The following is a 19,507-nucleotide window of genomic DNA, read 5'->3' on the forward strand; positions in this document are numbered from 1 at the left end:
TGCGTTCCAGCAGCCGGAAAAGCACGCTCTGTCCAATCGCAGCCAGAAAGGAGGCGCCCAGAAGAAGAGGCTTGGAACGCAGAGCCAACCCGGGTGGTGGAACGCAGAACCCGGAAGTGATGTGGTAGCCTGGTATCTTTTGACTAAGAAGCTGTTTAGAAAACATCCAGAAGACGCCCTCCAGCCAGGTAGGAGTGTGACATCCCGGAGGTATTGCACCCCAGGGACCCAGCTGCCTTCATACAAACAGCTTTGTCCCTCTCAGGCATGTTTATTATGGCATTTGGGGTTTTATTTGTATTATTTCATTATTATTTGAAGGGGTTTAGTATTATATCATTGTTGTTATTTAGCGTGTTGTATGTTGTTATTTTTGTTTGTTTTTTGTTACATGTTAATAATTTTATGTCTTTCTAAAGGGCTTGCCAACTGTGGCACGTTATACCACGTCATTATTATCATCACATCAAGGGGGTGGTGGCTACGCGAGGACACCAGCACAGCATGGACCCCAACCAAAGATGTATGACTGACAGCGTCCTGAACCTCACCCTGGAGATCCTCTACCTGCTGACCGGAGAGGTGAGGGGGATTCTGGGAGATCGCATGACATCACTATTAAAGCGGGGTTCCACCCAAAAGTGGAACTTTTGCTTTAAGCACTCCTCACCCCCTGACATGCCACATTTGGCATGTCATTTTTTTTGGGGGGGGGGGGAGTGTGTAACCTCTTTTTAGTTGGACTTCCTGTCCCACTTCCTATCTTCGGCCACCTAGGCGGCCCCTCCCTGCCAGCGATCTTCTGGAACACAGCTCAGGTCCCAGAAGATTGGCTGGCCAATAGGAGAGCGCAGCACGGCTCACGCATGCGCAATGCACACCTGGCCGTAAAGCCGTAAGCTGTCACGGCCCGGTGCCCACAGTTACCATGACGGCGCCGAGGAGAGGAGCGTGGAGCAGGTAAGTGTCGGTTTATTAAAAGTCAGCAGCTATGCTTTTTGTAGCTGATGACTTTTAATAAACTAATAAACGGGTGGAACTCCACTTTGGTAAAAACACAGACCTGAGGTGAGGAGGATTCTGGGAGGTCACATGACATCACTCTTATCTCTATTAATAAAACACAGACCTGACCGGAGAGGTGAGGAGGATTCTGGGAAGTCACATGACATCACTCTTAACTTTATTAATAAAACACAGACCTGACCGGAGAGGTGAGGAGGATTCTGGGAGGTCACATGACATCACTCTTATCTCTATTAATAAAACACAGAGCTGACTGTAGAGGTGAGGAGGATTCTGGGAGGTCACATGACATCACTCTTATCTCTATTAATAAAACACAGAGCTGACTGTAGAGGTGAGGAGGATTCTGGGAGGTCACATGACATCTCTCTTATCTCTATTAATAAAACACAGAGCTGACCGGAGAGGTGAGGAGGATTCTGGGAGGTCACATGACATCACCCTTATCTCTATTAAAGGGGAGTTCCAGCCTTTTTACTGTTTATTAAAAGTCAGCAGCTACAAAAAGTGTAGCTGCTGGCTTTTAATAAACAGACACTCACCTGCTCCGCTCCTCGTCCGGCCGGAGTCTTCATTCTAAGTGTGGGCACTCGGCCGTGACAGCTTTCGGCTTCACGGCCGGGCAGTCACTGGGCATGCGCGAGCAGCGCTGCGCACTGTGATTGGTCAGGCGATCGCCTGGGATCTGTCACATGTCCCAGGCGATCACCTGCAGGGAGGGGCCGCTGTAGGCGATATGACGTTACGCCTAGGCGGTCCCTGGGCGGAAGGAGGAAATGGGAAAGGAAGTCCCACTCCTCCTGAAGACCCCACTCCCCTGCAAAAAAAAATTACATGACAAATATGGCATGTAAGGGGGCGAAGGAGTGGATTAAGCGGAAGTTCCACCTTAATAAAACACAGACCTGACCGGAGAGGTGAGGAGGATTCTGGGAGGTCACATGACATCACTCTTATCTCTATTAATAAAACACAGAGCTGACCGGAGAGGTGAGGAGGATTCTGGGAGGTCACATGACATCACTCTTATCTCTATTAATAAAACACAGACCTGACCGGAGAGGTGAGGAGGATTCTGGGAGGTCACATGACATCACTCTTATCTCTATTAATAAAACACAGACCTGACCGGAGAGGTGAGGAGGATTCTGGGAGGTCACATGACATCACTCTTATCTCTATTAATGAAACACAGAGCAGCACATGACATTTTGAGGACTCTGTAACTGGGATGCCTCAACCATGTCTATAAAATGTCCCCCTCATTTCTTAGGACTATACAGTTGTGAAGAAGACAACTGGCCAGCCAGTGGTTCCCACCAACCAATCGCGAGGGTCAGTTGGATGGAGCAGAAGCCAGAGCCCTGTCCCTGCTCAGTCAGTTCTTTCCCCTTCCCATGGAGAAAACAACGACAAGAAGGTCTTGGAGCTCGCCAACAGGATCATTCACTTCCTAACGGGAGAGGTGAGCGGTGCCGGGAATTCTGGGACATTATCCAGTAACAGACGAGGGATGTGTCTGGATGGTGACGGTATCTTTGTGTGTGTCAGGTTCCTATAAGGTGTCATCTCTGTCTCTCTCTCTCATGCAGGTGTGGCAGTATTTGTTGGGACACAGAGATCTGGTCAAAGGTGTCGTGATGGAGAATCGTAATACGGACACCTCCAAAGGTAAGAGGCCTAATTGCCATGATATTGGAAACGTATTTCTGTAAAAGCATAAAAAAGGATGACTATACAGGATTTATATAGTGTCAACATTTGAAGACAGTACGGTTACCATACAAATCCAGACAAGAGGGTTAGTAGAACCCTGATTTTGAAAGCTTTTCAGATATCTTGATGGAGAAATTTAAAACATTTTGGGCCAGATTCTCATAGAATCGGCGTTTGCGTAGTGTAAGCCATTTACACTACGCCGCCGCAAATTACTGGAGGCAAGTGCCGTATTCTCCAAGCACTTGCTCCGTAATTTGCGGCGGCGTAGTGTAAATGGCCCGGCGTAAGGCCGCGTAATTCAAAGGGGGTTGGCTTGTATTTAAATTAAGCGCGCCCCCGCGACGATCGAACTGCGCATGCGCCGGGCATGAAAATAGCCCAGTGCGCATGCTCCAGCTCACGACGGAAAACGTCAATGACGCCGACGTGAGCGTCATTGACGTAAAGTCGTATTCGCGAATGACTTACGAAAACGACGGAAAAAGACGACGCTGACCCGACGCCATACTTGACATGGCATACGACGGACCTTCGTAAACTTGGGGCAAGTTTACGCTTACGGAAACGTCGTAAATTCACTGCGTCGTCCGCGCATCTCACGTAAATAGCTAATTTGCATAGACGACGGGGAAAACAACGAGGCGACACCTAGGGGCGGGAAAAAAAATTGCATTTAAGTTCTGACAGCGTAAGAGCCTTACGCCTGTCAGATCTAATGGATATCTATGCGTAACTGATTTTAAGAATCAGTCGCATAGATACGCCGGGCCAGATTAGGACTTACAACGGTGCAAATGGTGTTGCGCCGTCTTAACTCTTTTGAGAATCTGGCCCTTTGTTTGTAGGTGGGATAGTTTTCTCTGAAGAGAAGAGTTTTCAGGGATCGTCTAAAGGAGATAGTCAGGCAGGTTGGTGTAGGAAGTTCCAGAGAGTGGGGGAGGTTCTGGAGAAGTCCTGGGGGCAAGCATGGGAGAAGGTGATGGGGGAGCTAGAGAGCAGGAGACTATGGAGGAGCACAGAGGACAGGTTGGGTGATATTTTGGGGCAAGATTGTCCATGTAGATTGGGCAGAGTTGTAGATAGCTTTGTATGTTGATTGATGAGTTCAGTATGTTGGTGTGTTGAACTATAACGCCACCTTAAGTGTTATGGAACTACACCTAAGACCTTTAAGCGCTATGTAACTACAGCTCATCTCCTGCCCTGCCAGCTTTGTGTTTCTTCAGATGCATTAAGGTGAAAAAGCACCTTGAACTCTCCGGCCCCCCTAAGCTCCCGTTTTACTTACCTGAGCCCCTAATCTCCGTGGGCGCGATTCCGCGTTGCTTTCCCCCAGCTCTTGTGGGCTCTTCATTGTATGATTGCTAGCACCGCAGCCATTGGCTCCCGCTGCTGTCAATCAAATCAATGACGGGGGGGCGGGGCAGACTGATACACTCGGTGGCTATGGTCGCCGACTGTATCACACGGGAGCACACCCTCAAGGTAACCCCCTTGGGAGAGCGCTTCCCAGAAGGGGGTTAGCTCTTGTGTGGAGGAGCCGGGACAGCCGCTGAGGGACCCCAGAAGACGAGGATCGGGGGCCACTCTGTGCAAAACGAACTGCACAGTGAAGGTAAGTATGGTATGTTTGTTATTTAACCACTTAAGACCTGGACCAAAATGCAGCTAAAGGACCTTGCCCCTTTTTGCGATTCGGCACTGCGTCGCTTTAACTGACAATTGCGCGGTCGTGCGGCGTGGCTCCCAAACAAAATTGGCGTCCTTTTTTTCCCACAAATAGAGCGTTCTTTTGGTGGTATTTTATCACCTCTGCGGTTTTTATTTTTTGCGCTATAAACAAAAATAGAGCGACAATTTTGAAAAAAAATCAATATTTTTTACTTTTTGCTATAATAAATATCCCCCAAAAATATATAAAAAAACATTTTTTTTTACTCAGTTTAGGCCGATGCGTATTCTTCTACCTATTTTTGGTAAAAAAAATCGCAATAAGCGTTTATCGGTTGGTTTGCGCAAAATTTATAGCGTTTACAAAAAAGGGGATAGTTTTATTGCATTTTTTTTATTTATTTTTACTACTTATGGTGGCGATCAGCGATTTTTTTTTTTCGTGACTGCGACATTATGGCGGACACTTCGGACAATTTTGACACATTTTTGGGACCATTGTAATTTTCACAGCAAAAAATGCATTTAAAATGCATTGTTTATTGTGAAAATGACAATTGCAGTTTGGGAGTTAACCACAGGGGGCGCTGTAGGAGTTAGGGTTCACCTAGTGTGTGTTTACAACTGTAGGGGGGTGTGGCTGTAGGTGTGACGTCATCGATTGTGTCCCCCTATAAAAGGGATGACACGATCGATGCAGCCGCCACAGTGAAGATCGGGGAAGCCGTGTTTACACACGGCTCTCCCCGTTCTTCAGCTCCGGGGACCGATCGCGGGTCTAAAGCGGCGATCGGGTCCGCTGGTCCCGGTGCTTCGGACCGGGGAGCGCGCAGCGGGCGCGCGCCCCACGGCTGGGTACTAGTACAGGACGTACCTGTACGTACATGTGCCCAGCCGTGCCATTCTGCCGACGTATATGTGCAGGAGGCGGTCCTTAAGTGGTTAAAAAAAAAACATGATTAAACCTTTACAACCCCTTTTAGGAGAATGGTAGGCCACTGAGGACAAACAACAAGGCTGTGAAAAAAAAATATATGCTTTACCGTGTCCCTTTTATTTTTCTTTGTTAGAGACAAATCATACCGCCACATGGGAAGAACTAGGTCCAATTTCCACACCATCGGATCACGCCGATAATTCATTTGTGCAAATTAAAAATGAGCCGGGTTCACCTGACGAAGACTGTCTCCTGAACTCCGACACCTCCACACATTGTGAACATACACAATATGCGGCTGCTCAAATCAAGCTGGAAACGGTCTCTTGCGAGGAAGGCCACCTTACCTACACCGAAATCTTCTCCTCCGGCAATAGTGCAGAAAACTCTTCGACCTTCATCAAGGAGGAGTACACCTTGAACGAAGAAGGTGAGATGGCTTTTTATGAACCCTCCTATACGGAGCTAGCTTCTATTCCAGACAATCCTGCCGAGACCTCCAGTATCCAAACCATCGATCATAATGCTGGCCCAGATTTCGAAAACCCTTTGCCACTTGTGGAAACAAAGACGACTGGCACACCCTCGACGCCAATGAAACGTCAAATCCCTGTTTCGGATGGTGAAATCTGTTTTTCTCATACCTCGAACGTGGCTTCTCCCCAAGAAGGTCATGTGCGGTCCAAACCGTTTGCCTGCTCGGGATGCAGCAGATGTTTCAGTACCCAGTTAAGTCTTTTTCGGCATGAAAGGATTCACACCAAAGGTGGCTGTAATACAGAGGCCGGCTCGGAATTCGCAAGCACTGATTCTGCTGATGATCCGTGCTATGAAAAGAGCCCTGTATGGACTGGAGGTGGCCAAGAATTAGGAACAAGCAATGGAAGTTCTCAAGGATTCAACCATCAGACCAACTTTTTGGACAATGTGGAAGAGAAAAGTTCAGTAGAGGATGCAGGTGGCAAAAAAATAAGGACTAGCCCCAAAAGTACAACTTCTGTGAGCTTGGATCATCACACGGGGTCTTTTAACACCTTAGGCCCCGCTGACCCTTGGAAGTTTAAGAAGACCTCTTGTTTTGAATGTGGGGAGGTTTTTCCTGTTGGGTCTCAGCCGGGTTTACACCAGGGGGATCACCTCAGTAAGTCGCAATTCTCATGTTCCGAATGTGGGAAATGTTTTACCAGCAACTCCCATCTTATCGTACACCAACGGGTTCACACCGGAGAGAAGCCGTTCGGCTGCTCCGCTTGCACCAAGCGTTTCGCCACCAAGTCGACGCTGGTCATACACCAAAGGGTCCACACGAGAGAGAAACCCTATTCATGCACAGAGTGTCGAAAGTGTTTCCCTTGTAACTCCCAGCTGGTGATACATCAAAGGACTCATACGGGGGAAAAGCCTTATTCTTGTTTGGAGTGCGGGAAAGGCTTCATCAGTAACTCTGACCTTCTTAGGCACAGGAGGGTCCACACGGGAGAGCGACCCTTTAAGTGCACAGAATGCGCTAAGTGCTTCTCGCAGAAATCCCACCTTCGCGAGCATCATAAAACGCACAGGAGATAAACTGGGCTCCCTTTTATTTGTGGTTTGATCTTGTATTTTTGTACATTCAAGGTAAAATTCTCAATCCTTGCAAAGTAGGGTCGGCCTACTGAAAGCAGATACTTCACTGTTGGGTAAGATTCCTGTAAGCTGACTGACCCACCACCTTCTGTAGGAAATAGCCAGTGCTACCCACATGCCACGGCCATTACAAGACGGCTAAGGCCCCCTCATTAAAGCGGAGGTCCGCCCACCGCTGCAAAAATTAAAAGCCAGCAGCTGCAGTATTTAATAATCGGACACTTGCCTGTCCTGGAGTCCAGCAATGTCGGCACCGCAGCTGATGTTTCCATCAGCTGTCGGGGGTGCTGACGCCTCCATTGCAAATAAGGGAACCTGGCAGTGTAGCCTTACGGCTTCCCGCCAGGAACCCTACTGCCAATGCGCTCCGCTCCTCTTTCCTACTGGCCCGGCGGCCGGGGAAGGAGGAGGGAGCCCGAGCGGTGACGCAGATATCCGCAGCTGGGTCTCCCTGAAGTGGGGAAAGAATACCTGTGAAAGACCGGTATCCCCCCCCCCCCCCCCCGAAAGGTGTCAAATGTGGCACCAGAGGGGGGAAGGAGTACAATGAAGTTTTACTTTTGGGTGGAACTCCGCTTTTAGTAGAATGTTTGTTGTGCAAAATGTCATCAGCTGAACATGGTGTTAGTTGGGGGCTCGTCCGGGACCATCACTGTGGAGATCAGTGATTGAGCCACAAGCTTCCACCTATAACTGGATAAGCAGTTTTTTTGTAGGGCTGACTACTTCTAACGTGGACCTGCCACTTTGTAGCAGAACCTGAAAGGATAATGCCCCGTACACACGGTCGCTTTATGTGATGTAAAAAAACGACGTTTTTAAAAACGTCAATTAAAATGACCGTGTGTGGGGGAAAACGTCGTTTTATGTCTTCTGAAAAACGACAAAAAAAAAATTTGAGCATGCATCAATTTTTTATGTCGTTTTTCAAAACGTTGTTTTTTGTCTCACAGAAATTGACCATGTGTAGCAAAAAATGACGTTTAAAACCAAGGTTTTGAACCCGCGCATGCCCAGAAGCTAGTTATGAAGCGAGCTTCAATGGAAAAAACGTGGTGAACGTAACCTTGCTTTGCTAGAGCATTGTGAAAAAACGATGGTGTGTAGGCAACGTCGTTTTTGAAAATTGAAGTTTCAAAAACGTTGTTTTTTACTTCACAGAAAACGACCGTCTGTACGCGGCATAAGAGTGTGAAATGTAGACACTGACATTTTGTTTAAAGGGGTTGTAATGCATAGGATGCATTAAAGCTTAGTTCCACCCAAAAGTGGAACTTCCGCTTAATCCACTCCTCGCCCCCTTACATGCCACATTTGGCATGTAATTTTTTTTTTAAGGGGGGGGGGCTTCAGGAGAAGTGGGACTTCCTGTCCCACTTCCTCCTTCCGCCGAGGGGCTGCTAAGGCGAATAGCCTAATCGCCTTTCTGCAGCCCCTCCCTGTAGGCGATCGCCTGGGACACATGACAGGTCCCAGGCGATCGCCTGTCCAATTGGATGGCGCCGCGGCGCTCATGCATGCGCAGTGACGCTCACGCATGTGCAGTGGGTGCCCGGCCGTGAAGCCGAAAGCTGTCACAGCCGGGTGCCCACACTTGGAATGAAGACGCCGGCCGGAGAGGGGGGGAGAGGAGCGGAGCTCCGGCCGGCGCGTCGCTGGAACGTGGAGCAGGTGAGTGTCTGTTTATTAAAAGCCAGCAGCTACACTTTTTGTAGCTGCTGAATTTTAATAAACATAAAAAATTACTGGAACACCCCTTTAAGGTGAAAAAAACATGCAATGCTTACAAGCCCCCCAGCCCCACCCGTTTACTTACCTGAGCCCTCGAAAGTCCCGCGTCTTCTCGCCCCTGTCTTCTCGGCTTTTCTCGGTTCTTCATTGCAGATTGATAGCAGCGCAGCCATTGGCTCCCGCTGCTCTGAATCTAATCAATGACGTGGCGCGCCGGGGGGGGGGGCCAAGTGATACACTTGGCGGCTATGGCCACCACTGTATCACACGGGAGCACGCCCGCAAGCTAACCCCCCCTTGGGAGAGAGCTTCCCACAACGGGGGTTGGCTCTTGCGGGGAGGAGCCGAGACAGCCGCCGAGGGACCCCAGAAGACGAGGATCGGGGCCACAATGGAGCTGCACAGTGGAGGTAAGTATGACATGTTTGCTATTTAAAAAAAAAAAAAAAAACCTTTACAACCCCTTTTAATTGTGCAACATTTTAGCATATTTTTAACCACTTTTGGGGACAGTAGTATAGTTCTGATCGTGATCAAGCTGCTGATCCGTACAGACACTATACTCCAAATGATGATGATCAGCGACTTCTAGTGAGACTGTGATAGCGTGTCAGACAATCTGGTGCTAACAGACACTGGCTAGGAAGGTCTTACCCCCTTCGTGAGCACACCAATTTTTGATATTCAGCGCTGCGCTAATTTAACTGGCCATTGCTCAGTCATGCAACGCCGTACCCAAATAAAATTTATATAATTTTTTTTTTTCACACAAACAGAGCTTTCTTTTGCTAAAATTTGACCACCACCGGGTTTTTTTTGTTTTTTATTATACAAATAAAAAAATATGGAAAATTTAAAAAAAAAAAAAAATATTTTGTACTCTGTTAAAAAACATATTTTAATAAAAAAAAAAATCTTCATAAATATATTTTGTTACATGTCTTTGGGGATGCGTTTTTGGGGACACTATACTATTGAAGACACTACTAGAGATCTGATCATGAGCAAGATATTGATCCTCTTTGCCGTGATTGGCCACAGCCAGGTATACAACCAAAAGCATTGTTTTCCCTGCGGACACTTGGCAGGAGGGGCAACGGGGGACCCCGAGAAGAGGAGAATCAGGGCTGCTCTGTGCAATACCATTACACAGAGCAGGTAAGTATGACATGTTAGTTTTCTCTTTTTAACCACTTAAGACCCGGACCAATATGCAGCTAAAGGACCTTGCCCCTTTTTGCGATTCGGCACTGCGTCGCTTTAACTGACAATTGCGCGGTCATGCGACGTAGCTCCTAAACAAAATTGGCGTCCTTTTTTTCCCCACAAATAGAGCTTTCTTTTGGTGGTATTTGATCACCTCTGCGGTTTTTATTTTTTGCGCTATATTTTGGGTACTAGTACAGGACGTACCTGTACGTACATGTGCCCAGCCGTGCCATTCTGCCGACGTATATGTGCAGGAGGCGGTCCTTAAGTGGTTAAACTTCCCTTTATAATCACTTTAAACACTTCAGCCCCGGAAGAATAGGCTACCCAATGACCGGACCATTGACAATTGAGCAGACGTGCGACGCTGTACCCAGACAAAATGGACGTCCTTTTTTCCCCCCACAAATAGAGCTTTCTTTTTTTCAATTCTGCCAAAGTAAATAGTCGACAAGAGGTTAAAGGAACCAACGTACACTTACGGCGGTTCATGGGATCGTGCTGACATGCCGCCGTATAACGATAGCAGCTGGTCGGCAAGTGGTTTAAGTACAGGAAGTAGGAAAAGTGGTTGTAAACTCTGTTACACCACTTGTACCTACAGGTAAGCCTAGAACAGTGATAGCGAACCTTCGGCACCCCAGATGTTTTGGAACTACATTTCCCATGATGCTCATGCACTCTGCAGTGTAGTGGAGCATCATGGGAAATGTAGTTTTAAAACATCTGGGGTGCCAAGGTTCGCCATCAGTGGCCTATAATGAGGCTTACCTGTATATACTGTCAATATCTCCTAAACTACCTGCTCGTGCCGTTTCTTCAGTACCCATGCCGTGTCTGGCGGCACCCACGCGTGGCAGTAACATCACTGCAACTTCGTCCAATCACAGCGCCGGAGCCCGCAAACCCAGAAGTAACTCCGGAGGAAAGATGTCAGCCGTGTGGCGTGGAGTGCAGGCGGCACTGCAGGGCATCATTCTAAGGCAATGCATACTGGTTCATTATGCCTTTGTCTTGCCTTTTTTTTTTTAAGGGGGGGGGGGGGGTTTGGAGGTTTACAACCTCTTTAAAGAGGAAGAAAACCCTGATGGGTTTTACTTCCTCTTTGTTTCCCTGCAAAGGTAAAGCATAATGGGCTACTATGCTACACATCATAACGTCACTCTGGTTCGATCATAGAGGTGATCAGAGACAATCTAGACTCTGCTCACCTCTATGGCCAGCTGCGCGAACCTTTGGATCGTTTCCCAGGCTTGTGGTAAAAACGGTAAGCCAGAGAAACACGTGGGGGGGGGGGGGGGTGGGCGGTGAGTCAACCCCTTCCAATGCTATGTTATATAGAGGAAGGAGCAAAGTCCTCCAGCAGGGGAAGATTATTTCAGGAGAGGAGAGTTGGAAGGAGCAGAGTCCTCCAGCAGTGCAGAGTAATTCAGGAGAGGAGAGTTAGATGGAGGAAGGATCAGAGTCCTCCAGCAGTAAACAGTATTTCAGAAGAGGGGAGTTAGATAGAGGAAGAAGCAGAGTCCTCCAGCAGAGCAGAATATTCCAGGAGAGGAAAGTTACATAGAGGAAGGAGCAGAGTCCTCCAGCAGAGCAGAATATTCCAGGAGAGAAAAGTTACATAGAGGAAGAAGCAGAGTCCTTCGGCAGTGCAGAGTATTTCAGGAGAGGAGAGTTGGATGGAGGAAGAAGCAGAGTCCTCCAGCAGTGCAGAGTAATTCAGGAGAGGAGAGTTGGATGGAGGAAGGAGCAGAGTCCTCCAGCAGTGCAGAGTAATTCAGGAGAGGAGAGTTGGATGGAGGAAGGAGCAGATTCCCAATCAGTGTTGCCAACCGTCTGTATTTTTACGGACAGTTCGTAAAAACGGGCACTTTTTTCTCCCCGTTCGTAAATGTCCGTGGTTGCGGGAATGTGCCAGTAAAAATAGCCAAGATCGGTTCGGCTTGGAACTGCGCATGTAGATTGGAGGCAGGGGGTGATGGTGGCTGCGGGGGCATTGCAGAGGGGGATGGAGGCAGGGGGTGTTAGTGGCAGGGGGTGATTGGAGGCAGGGGGTGTTGGTGGCACCGCAGAGGGGGAGGGTGGGGGATGGAGACAGGGGTTGTTGGTGGCACCGCAGAGGGGGATGGAGGCAGGGGACGATGGAGGCAGGGGGTGATTGGAGGCAGGGGGCCTGGGGGAGATTGGAAGCAGAGGGAGATTGTGGCACCGCAGAGGGGGGTGAAGGCAGGGGGTGTTGGTGGCAGAGGGGGGGTGGAGGCAGGGGGTGATGTGACTAAATAATTTGCCCTTATTATATCGAAAATAACAAAAATATGTTTTTTTACCTTAATATCCACCTTAAATCAACATTGCTATTTGCCTAGCGTACTTGTTTGTAGCCTAAATACTGAAATTTGCACCTAAAAATGTAATTTAGTAACTTTTGTGAAATGCCAGTAAAAACGTGGCTGCGCCAGTCAATTTCGGGTGTCGTGCCAGTAAATTTCAATCTGGTAGGTTGGCAACACTGTTCCCAATGTTTTACTACATGTTCATCAGGCTATCTAAGAAGGCTATCTTGAATGTTATAGATATCATCCATAACCCTCATAATCTTCATACACACCCATGCATAAGGCAGACTCTCTACTGTATCAACACTTTGTAACAAAGATATATGAATACTTTTTGTTTTGGCATCTTCAGCCATTTTTTTGTAGCTTTGCTAGTGTCAGTGAAATTGCACTGTGGCCATTTTGTTGTGGTCCACAGAAATAAACTGTTCACCTAACGTGACAAAAATAAAAACGTTTGCCCCCCTCTTCTTTTTATTATTCCCTAGCAAAAGACTAGTAGTTTCTTTTTACTAAAACTCACATTTTCTGTCCCTAAAAAGAAAAGGGGGGAAAAAATTTAAAATAAGACTGTAGTGGCCATTTTGTTGTGGTCTCAGAAAGGACAGGCTTGTTGGTTAGATCTTAATTTTAACCCTTTGCTTCACTTTGACCTGCATATTATGATGCAGCCAAGGCTCATTTGTATGGGATGTCATCCTCTGAACTAGAAAGGAGAGAAATGATTTTGTAACACAGGGAATCTATTTAGGAGCCATTTTGTTGTAGTCCAACCCTCAAAACTACAGCTCCCAGGGAGCTTTGCTGCAGCCAGGGACTACGGCTCCCAGCATGCTCAGCTCTACTCCCTCTGCCCCTTTTATAGGACAAAAAGAGGGGTCTGTGTGGCTGGCTGCTGCTGCAAAAGGTAAATCTCCCTCCTTTAGAATTAACACCTGGATCTCAGACACCTAACTCTAGTCATTTCTGTTTGGATGAATTCAGAAATGTCTACAAAAGCTTCTTCTTCTATATTCTGGAGCAATTTAAAAGTCTCTTAAAGGAGATCACTATCCCGGGCTATCCGGAGGAGCTGGCTTAAGTCAAAAAGGTGCAAAAATTCTCCCTACCTTCACAAACTCAAAGGAGCTTCACAGCGAGCTACGCCTGCGGCGAAAAAACTTGACTCCTCCTATTGAAAATGCCAGTTGCCACCTAGCTGCAATAATTTGCCTGGTTTTGTGTTATTCTAGTTGAAAAGAAGGACCCCCAGCTTCACTTGCATGCCTGCTCCGAACCAGAGGCCTTGGCTGCCAGGCAAGTAGCATTTTCTGGAAGGAGGTTCATCTTTTGGCTGCTGGTATCGCAGTCTTGTGAATGGCTCTGAGTATGAGCCTGGGGAAATGCATCTGGCATGTTCCCCCGAGTCCAGGACCGCATTCTGCAGCTCTCACAGAGTTTAACAGCATCATGTGACAAGAGACAGAAGTCCTGGCCTGAAGCACCATGAAAGGCCTGCTGAATCAGCCCGCCAGGGTCATAATCAACTGACTTTGATTGCTTCTGATGGAGAAATACGAAAGGTGTGGGGAATAAGAAGAATCTCATTAATTGCTATTCAAGAATAAATTGTCGGGATTATTTTGTTCATTGAAGTATCTTCATGCTAGTCAGTCAATCAAGAAACTGCCTTGTCCTGTTTAATGGATACTTAGTGATATATACTGTGAGATTATATATATATATATATATATATATATATATATATATATATATATATATATATATATATATATATATGAGAGAGTGAGAGAGATTCTTGTTTTAAAGTATTTAAAATTAATATTTTTATTTTTCAGATGATTTGTACATTGTCCCCTCACTTCTACTAAAGCCTCCTAAGATACAAGAGATTAAGAATCCATCTGACCAACACAGAAGCAAGATGGCTGAGAAGATACTTAACCTGACCCGGGAGATCATCTACCTGCTGACCGGAGAGGTGAGGAGGTTTCTGGGAGGTCACATGACATCACTCTTATCTCTATTAATAAAACACAGACCTGACCGGAGAGGTGAGGAGGATTCTGGGAGGCAGGGCTGGACTGGGACAAAAATTTGGCCCTGGACTTCATCCAGACTGGCCCACTTTGACAGGTCTCTCCCATGGCGGCCGGACAACTCCCCCGGCCACCCAAGCCCCCTCTCCCCCTTCACTAGCCAGTGGCGAAGCTAGACATTATTTCACCCGGGGGAAAATAATCAGTTCGGTGCCCCCCATTATGGGACAAGATTAGGCAGAAGGGAGAAACCCCCAGGCCATAGCTGTTGAGTCAGCTGTCTGTCCCCTCCCCCATGCTCCTCTGCCGTCCCCCCTGCTCCTCTGGTCCTCCCCCTGCTTCTCTGTTCTCCCCAGGTGAGCGCTGCGGGAAGGGAGAGGAGGTGAGCACTACAGGAAGGGAGAGACAGAGGAGCGGAGGAGGGCGGCGGTCCGCTGTCACTGAAGCCGGCCCACTGAGCCATCGGCCCACCGGGAAACTCCCTGTAGTCCCAATGGCCAGTCCATCCCTGCTGGGAGGTCACATGACATCACTCTTATCGCTATTAATAAAAACACAGACCTGACCGGGGAGGTGAGGAGGATTCTGGGAGGTCACATGACATCCCTCTTATCTCTATTAATAAAACACAGACCTGACCGGAGAGGTGAGGAGGATTCTGTGAGGTCACATGACATCACTCTTATCTCTATTAATGACTGGAGAGGTGAGAAGGATTCTAGGAGGTCACATGACATCACTCTTATCTCTATTAATGACTGGAGAGGTGAGGAGGATTCTAGGAGGTCACATGACATCACTCTTATCTCTATTTATAAAACACAGAGCTGACCGGAGAGGTGAGGAGGATTCTGGGAGGTCACATGACATCACTCTTATCTCTATTAATGACTGGAGAGGTGAGAAGGATTTGGGTAATGTACATAATTTTTTTTTTTTTCCTTTACATAGGATTATGAGTTAGTGAAGACTATATCTGGAAAAATATTACCATACAACAGCAGTACTTCTGACCCATTGCCCATCATGGAGCCTCCTCCTCCTTCCCTGACATCTGAGAGGAACAAGAAGAAGCAGATCATAGAAGTCACCCAGAAGATCATTGATCTGCTGACAGGAGAGGTGAGCGGTGCCGGGAATTCTGGGATATTATCCAGTAACAGACAAGGGATGTGTCTGGATGGTGACTGTATCATTGTGTGTGTCAGGTTCCTATAAGGTGTCAGGACGTCGCTGTCTATTTCTCCATGGAGGAGTGGGAGTATATAGAAGGACACAAGGATCTCTATCAGGACATCATGATGGAAAACTGGTCACTCCCAGGTAAGAGGAGACAGGTTTCTTCTTCAGGTTTCTGAGTAGTTCCTTTAAGTACAGTGTTTCATATGCTCAAAATTATTGTAAAACTTAGAGACACAAGTAGAGGAGGAACTAAATACCCTCCCAGCAGCCAGCATCAGGTTGAGACTGATTACTGGGATCTGCTGGGAGACACCCGCTGGTGGACACTGGAACTACAACTTTCCGCCCAGGAAACCAGTGCCAACAGCAGGTGATCCAGGTCCTGACAGATAGAGGGAACCCCCCCCCCTCCCCCCATAATGGACACAGTACGGATACAGAGCCAGAAACTCCATGCAGAGATCTCAACAGAAGAATCCCTGAGGGATAAAATAAACTGTCAAGGAGTTTAAATCTCCTGCATCTTCCAAACAAAACAAATACTGTACAACTTCTTATAAAAGATGTTGTATACCTAGTAACAAATGTGAAATCTGATTATTTGACTGTCCCTCCTTCCGATAGGAAGTGGTGAACTTGTACTGGGATTAGGAACAAGGGTAACAGGTAGCAAGGTACAGAATGCAGAGCAAAAGCAAGATCAAGAGCAGGACATAGGTGCAAGCAGGAATCGGGCTCAGGATTTAACAGCAAGCATGCATTTGGGTGGTGGGCAAAACACTGCAGTGACAGGAACAAGTAGAGGAGGAACTAAATACCCTCCTAGCAGCCAGCATCAGGTGGAGACTGATTACTGGGATCTGCTGGCTTCTAGCAGACTCCCGCTGGTGGAACTACAACCCTCCGCCCAGGAAACCACAGTGCCACCAGCAGGTGATCATGGTCTTGACAGATAGAGGGAGCCCCCTCATAATGGACACAGCAGGTGTACAGAGCCAATAACTCTGTGCAAAGATCTCACCAGTAGAGTCCCAAAGGGATAAAAGAAACTATCAAGGAGTTTAACTCTCCAGCATCTACCAAACAATGAAATACTGTATAAATAGAAGAAGAAGAATTATGGACAGCCGCACTCCAATAGGATGTAAAAATAAAAAGTTGTGATGGACAATGCTTAGTCATAGCTATGACTAAGCATTGTCCATCAATGTGAAACGCGTCAGCTCTATTACCCCACTGTTTGCTGTTTTTTTGCTTTTGTAGTGTTTTTTTACTAGAATAAAAGGCACAACTTTTTATTTTTACATCCTATTGGAGTGCGGCTGTCCATAATTCTTCTTCTTCTATTTATGCTCTGTGCATTGCCTGCACCCATCGGGTTTTGAGCCATACATCCACCACTGAAGTGTACGCATCTGGAGCGGCGGTTTCCTTTTTTCTAATGAAATACTGTACAACTTCTTGAAAATATGGTGTTCAGCAGCAAACATGGAATCCCATTTTTTTTTTACTGTCCCTTCAAAAGGAAGGGGTGAACCAGGACTGGGATCAGGAACAAGGGGAACAGGTAAAAGGCAGCAGGGTACAGGATGCAGAGCAAAAGCAAGACCAGCAGCAGGACATAGGTGCAAGGCAGAAGCAGGCGGAAATCAGGCTCAGGATTTAACAGCAAGGATGCATCTGGCTGGCAGGTAACACACTTAAGCGAGTGACACAAGTAGAGGAGGAACTAAATACCCTCCCAGCAGCCAGCAAGTGGAAAATTATTACTGGGATCTGCTGGTGGACACTGAAACTACAACAACTGCAAAGGGAACTACAGTGGTGATCCAGGCCCTGACAGATAATCATAATTGACACAGCAGATGTACAGAGCCAGGAACTCAGCGCGGAGATCTCACCAACAGAGTTCCTAGGGGATAAAATAAACTGTCAAGGAGCTTAACTCTCCAGTATCTACCAAACATTAAAATGCTGAACAACTTCTAGGAAAATATGGTGTTCACCAACAAATTCAGATTTCTTTTGACTGTCCCTCCGAAGGTTAATTTTTAAATAGTTACTGAATGTCACTGCTGTTAGAATTACCTTATTCATTTGTATTTGCTACCTTGACTTCTCTTGACTTTTTTTCTGACTTTGTTTACTTCCTGTTTGGATATTAATTCATAATTGACCTTATTGCTGAAGAAGAGGACGATACAAATACAAAGGATGTTCAGTTCCTATTTGTGTTTTTCTCCATTAAGCTCTGAGGTTACTTGATGATGGAGCATCTGTTCAGAAGATCGACTATTCTATAGGATATGTTTCAGAGCTGCTGAGGTTCATTAATGAGCGAAGTCACGTCAATGAAAGGATGTTACAGCTCACCCTGGAGATCATCTACCTGCTGACCGGAGAGGTGAGGAGGATTCTGGGAGGTCACATGACATCACTTTTATCTCTATTAATAAAACACAGACCTGACCGGAGAGGTGAGGAGGATTCTGGGAGGTCACATGACATCACTCTTATCTCTATTAATAAAACACAGACCTGACCGGAGAGGTGAGAAGGATTCTGGGAGGTCACATGACATCACTTCCATCTCTATTAATAAAACACAGACCTGACCGGAGAGGTGAGGAGGATTCTGGGAGGTCACATGACATCACTCTTATCTCTATTAATAAAACACAGACCTGACCGGAGAGGTGAGGAGGATTCTGGGAGGTCACATGACATCACTCTTATCTCTATTAATAAAACACAGACCTGACCGGAGAGGTGAGGAGGAATCTGGGAGGTCACATGACATCACTCTTATCTCTATTAATAAAACACAGACCTGACCGGAGAGGTGAGGAGGAATCTGGGAGGTCACATGACATCACTCTCATCTCTACTAACCACTTACAGACCGGATGATTTTCCCCCTTAATGACCGGGCTATTTTTTGCGATTTGGAATTGCGTCGCTTTAACTTAAAATTGGTAGGTCGTGCAACGTTGTACCCAAACAGAATTTGATGTTCTTTTTTTTTCTTCCCAAAAATATAGCTTTCTTTTGGTGATATTTCATCACCAGTTTTTATTTTTTGCACTATAAATAAAAAAAGAGCAACAATTTAGGAAAAAAATATATATATTTTTTACTTTTTGCTATAATAAATATCCTAAAAAAGATTAAAATAAAATTTCTTAATCAGTTTAGGCCAATATGTATTCTACATATTCTTGGTAAAAAAAATAGCAATAAGCGTATATTGATTGGTTTGCACAAAAGTTATAGCGTTCACAAAATAAGAGATAGATCTGTGGCATTTGTATTTTTTTTTTTTTACTAGTTATGGCGGGGATCTGCGCTTTTTTTTTTTTAGTTTTTGTTTTTATTGCAGCATTGCGACAGACAGATCGGACACCCTTTTGAAAACATTGACATTTATACAGAGATTACTGTATAAATGTCAATGGCAGGGAAGGGGTTAACACTAGGGGGGGGGGGCGATCAAGGGGTTAAATTTGTTCCCTGGGAGGTGTTTCTCGGTGTGGGAGGATGGGACTGACTGGAGGAGGAGAGAGATCGCTGTTCCTTATCACTAGGAACAGCAGATCTGTCTCTACTCCCCTGTCAGAACGGGATACTGATTACTGTGCAAATGTCCCTGGCAGGGAAGGGGTTAACACTAGGGTGTGATCAAGTGGTTAAATGAGTTCCCGGGGGGGGGGGTAGAACTGACTGGAGGAGGAGAGAGATCCTTGTTCCTAATCACTAGGAACAGCAGATCTGTCTCTCCTCCCTTGTCAGAACGGGAATCTGTCTGTTTACATTGACAGATCCCCGTTCTGGCCCTTTCTCACAATCATGGATGGCCGGCGGACATTGCGCATCGGGGTCCCCCGCTGTGCAGCGGGCGCGTGTGCCTGCTATGGTTCTTAGTGGAGCCGGCTTACAGTTACACCGATACGTGGGACTGAGCCGACCTGCCACCGTATAACAGCGGCGGCTGGTCGGCTAGTGGTTAATAAAACACAGGTGTGGAGGATTCT

At 46.7% G+C, this 19,507-nt stretch overlaps 1 protein-coding gene across 1 annotated transcript; it reads left to right on the forward strand.

Annotated features, from left to right (window-relative positions):
- Nucleotides 1–78: 78 nt before the first annotated feature.
- On the forward strand, nt 79–7,459 carry LOC120909368 (oocyte zinc finger protein XlCOF7.1-like). The gene is made up of 5 exons (XM_040321125.1): nt 79–188; nt 420–582; nt 2,300–2,491; nt 2,619–2,697; nt 5,487–7,459. Exons 2-5 carry the CDS (start codon nt 505–507, stop codon nt 6,917–6,919), a joined length of 1,782 nt encoding a protein of 593 aa, XP_040177059.1. The 5' UTR covers nt 79–188; nt 420–504; the 3' UTR covers nt 6,920–7,459.
- The last annotated feature ends 12,048 nt before the right edge of the window (nt 7,460–19,507 follow it).

This window comes from Rana temporaria, chromosome 8 (genome assembly GCF_905171775.1).
Source record: "Rana temporaria chromosome 8, aRanTem1.1, whole genome shotgun sequence".
NCBI lineage: Eukaryota > Metazoa > Chordata > Amphibia > Anura > Ranidae > Rana > Rana temporaria.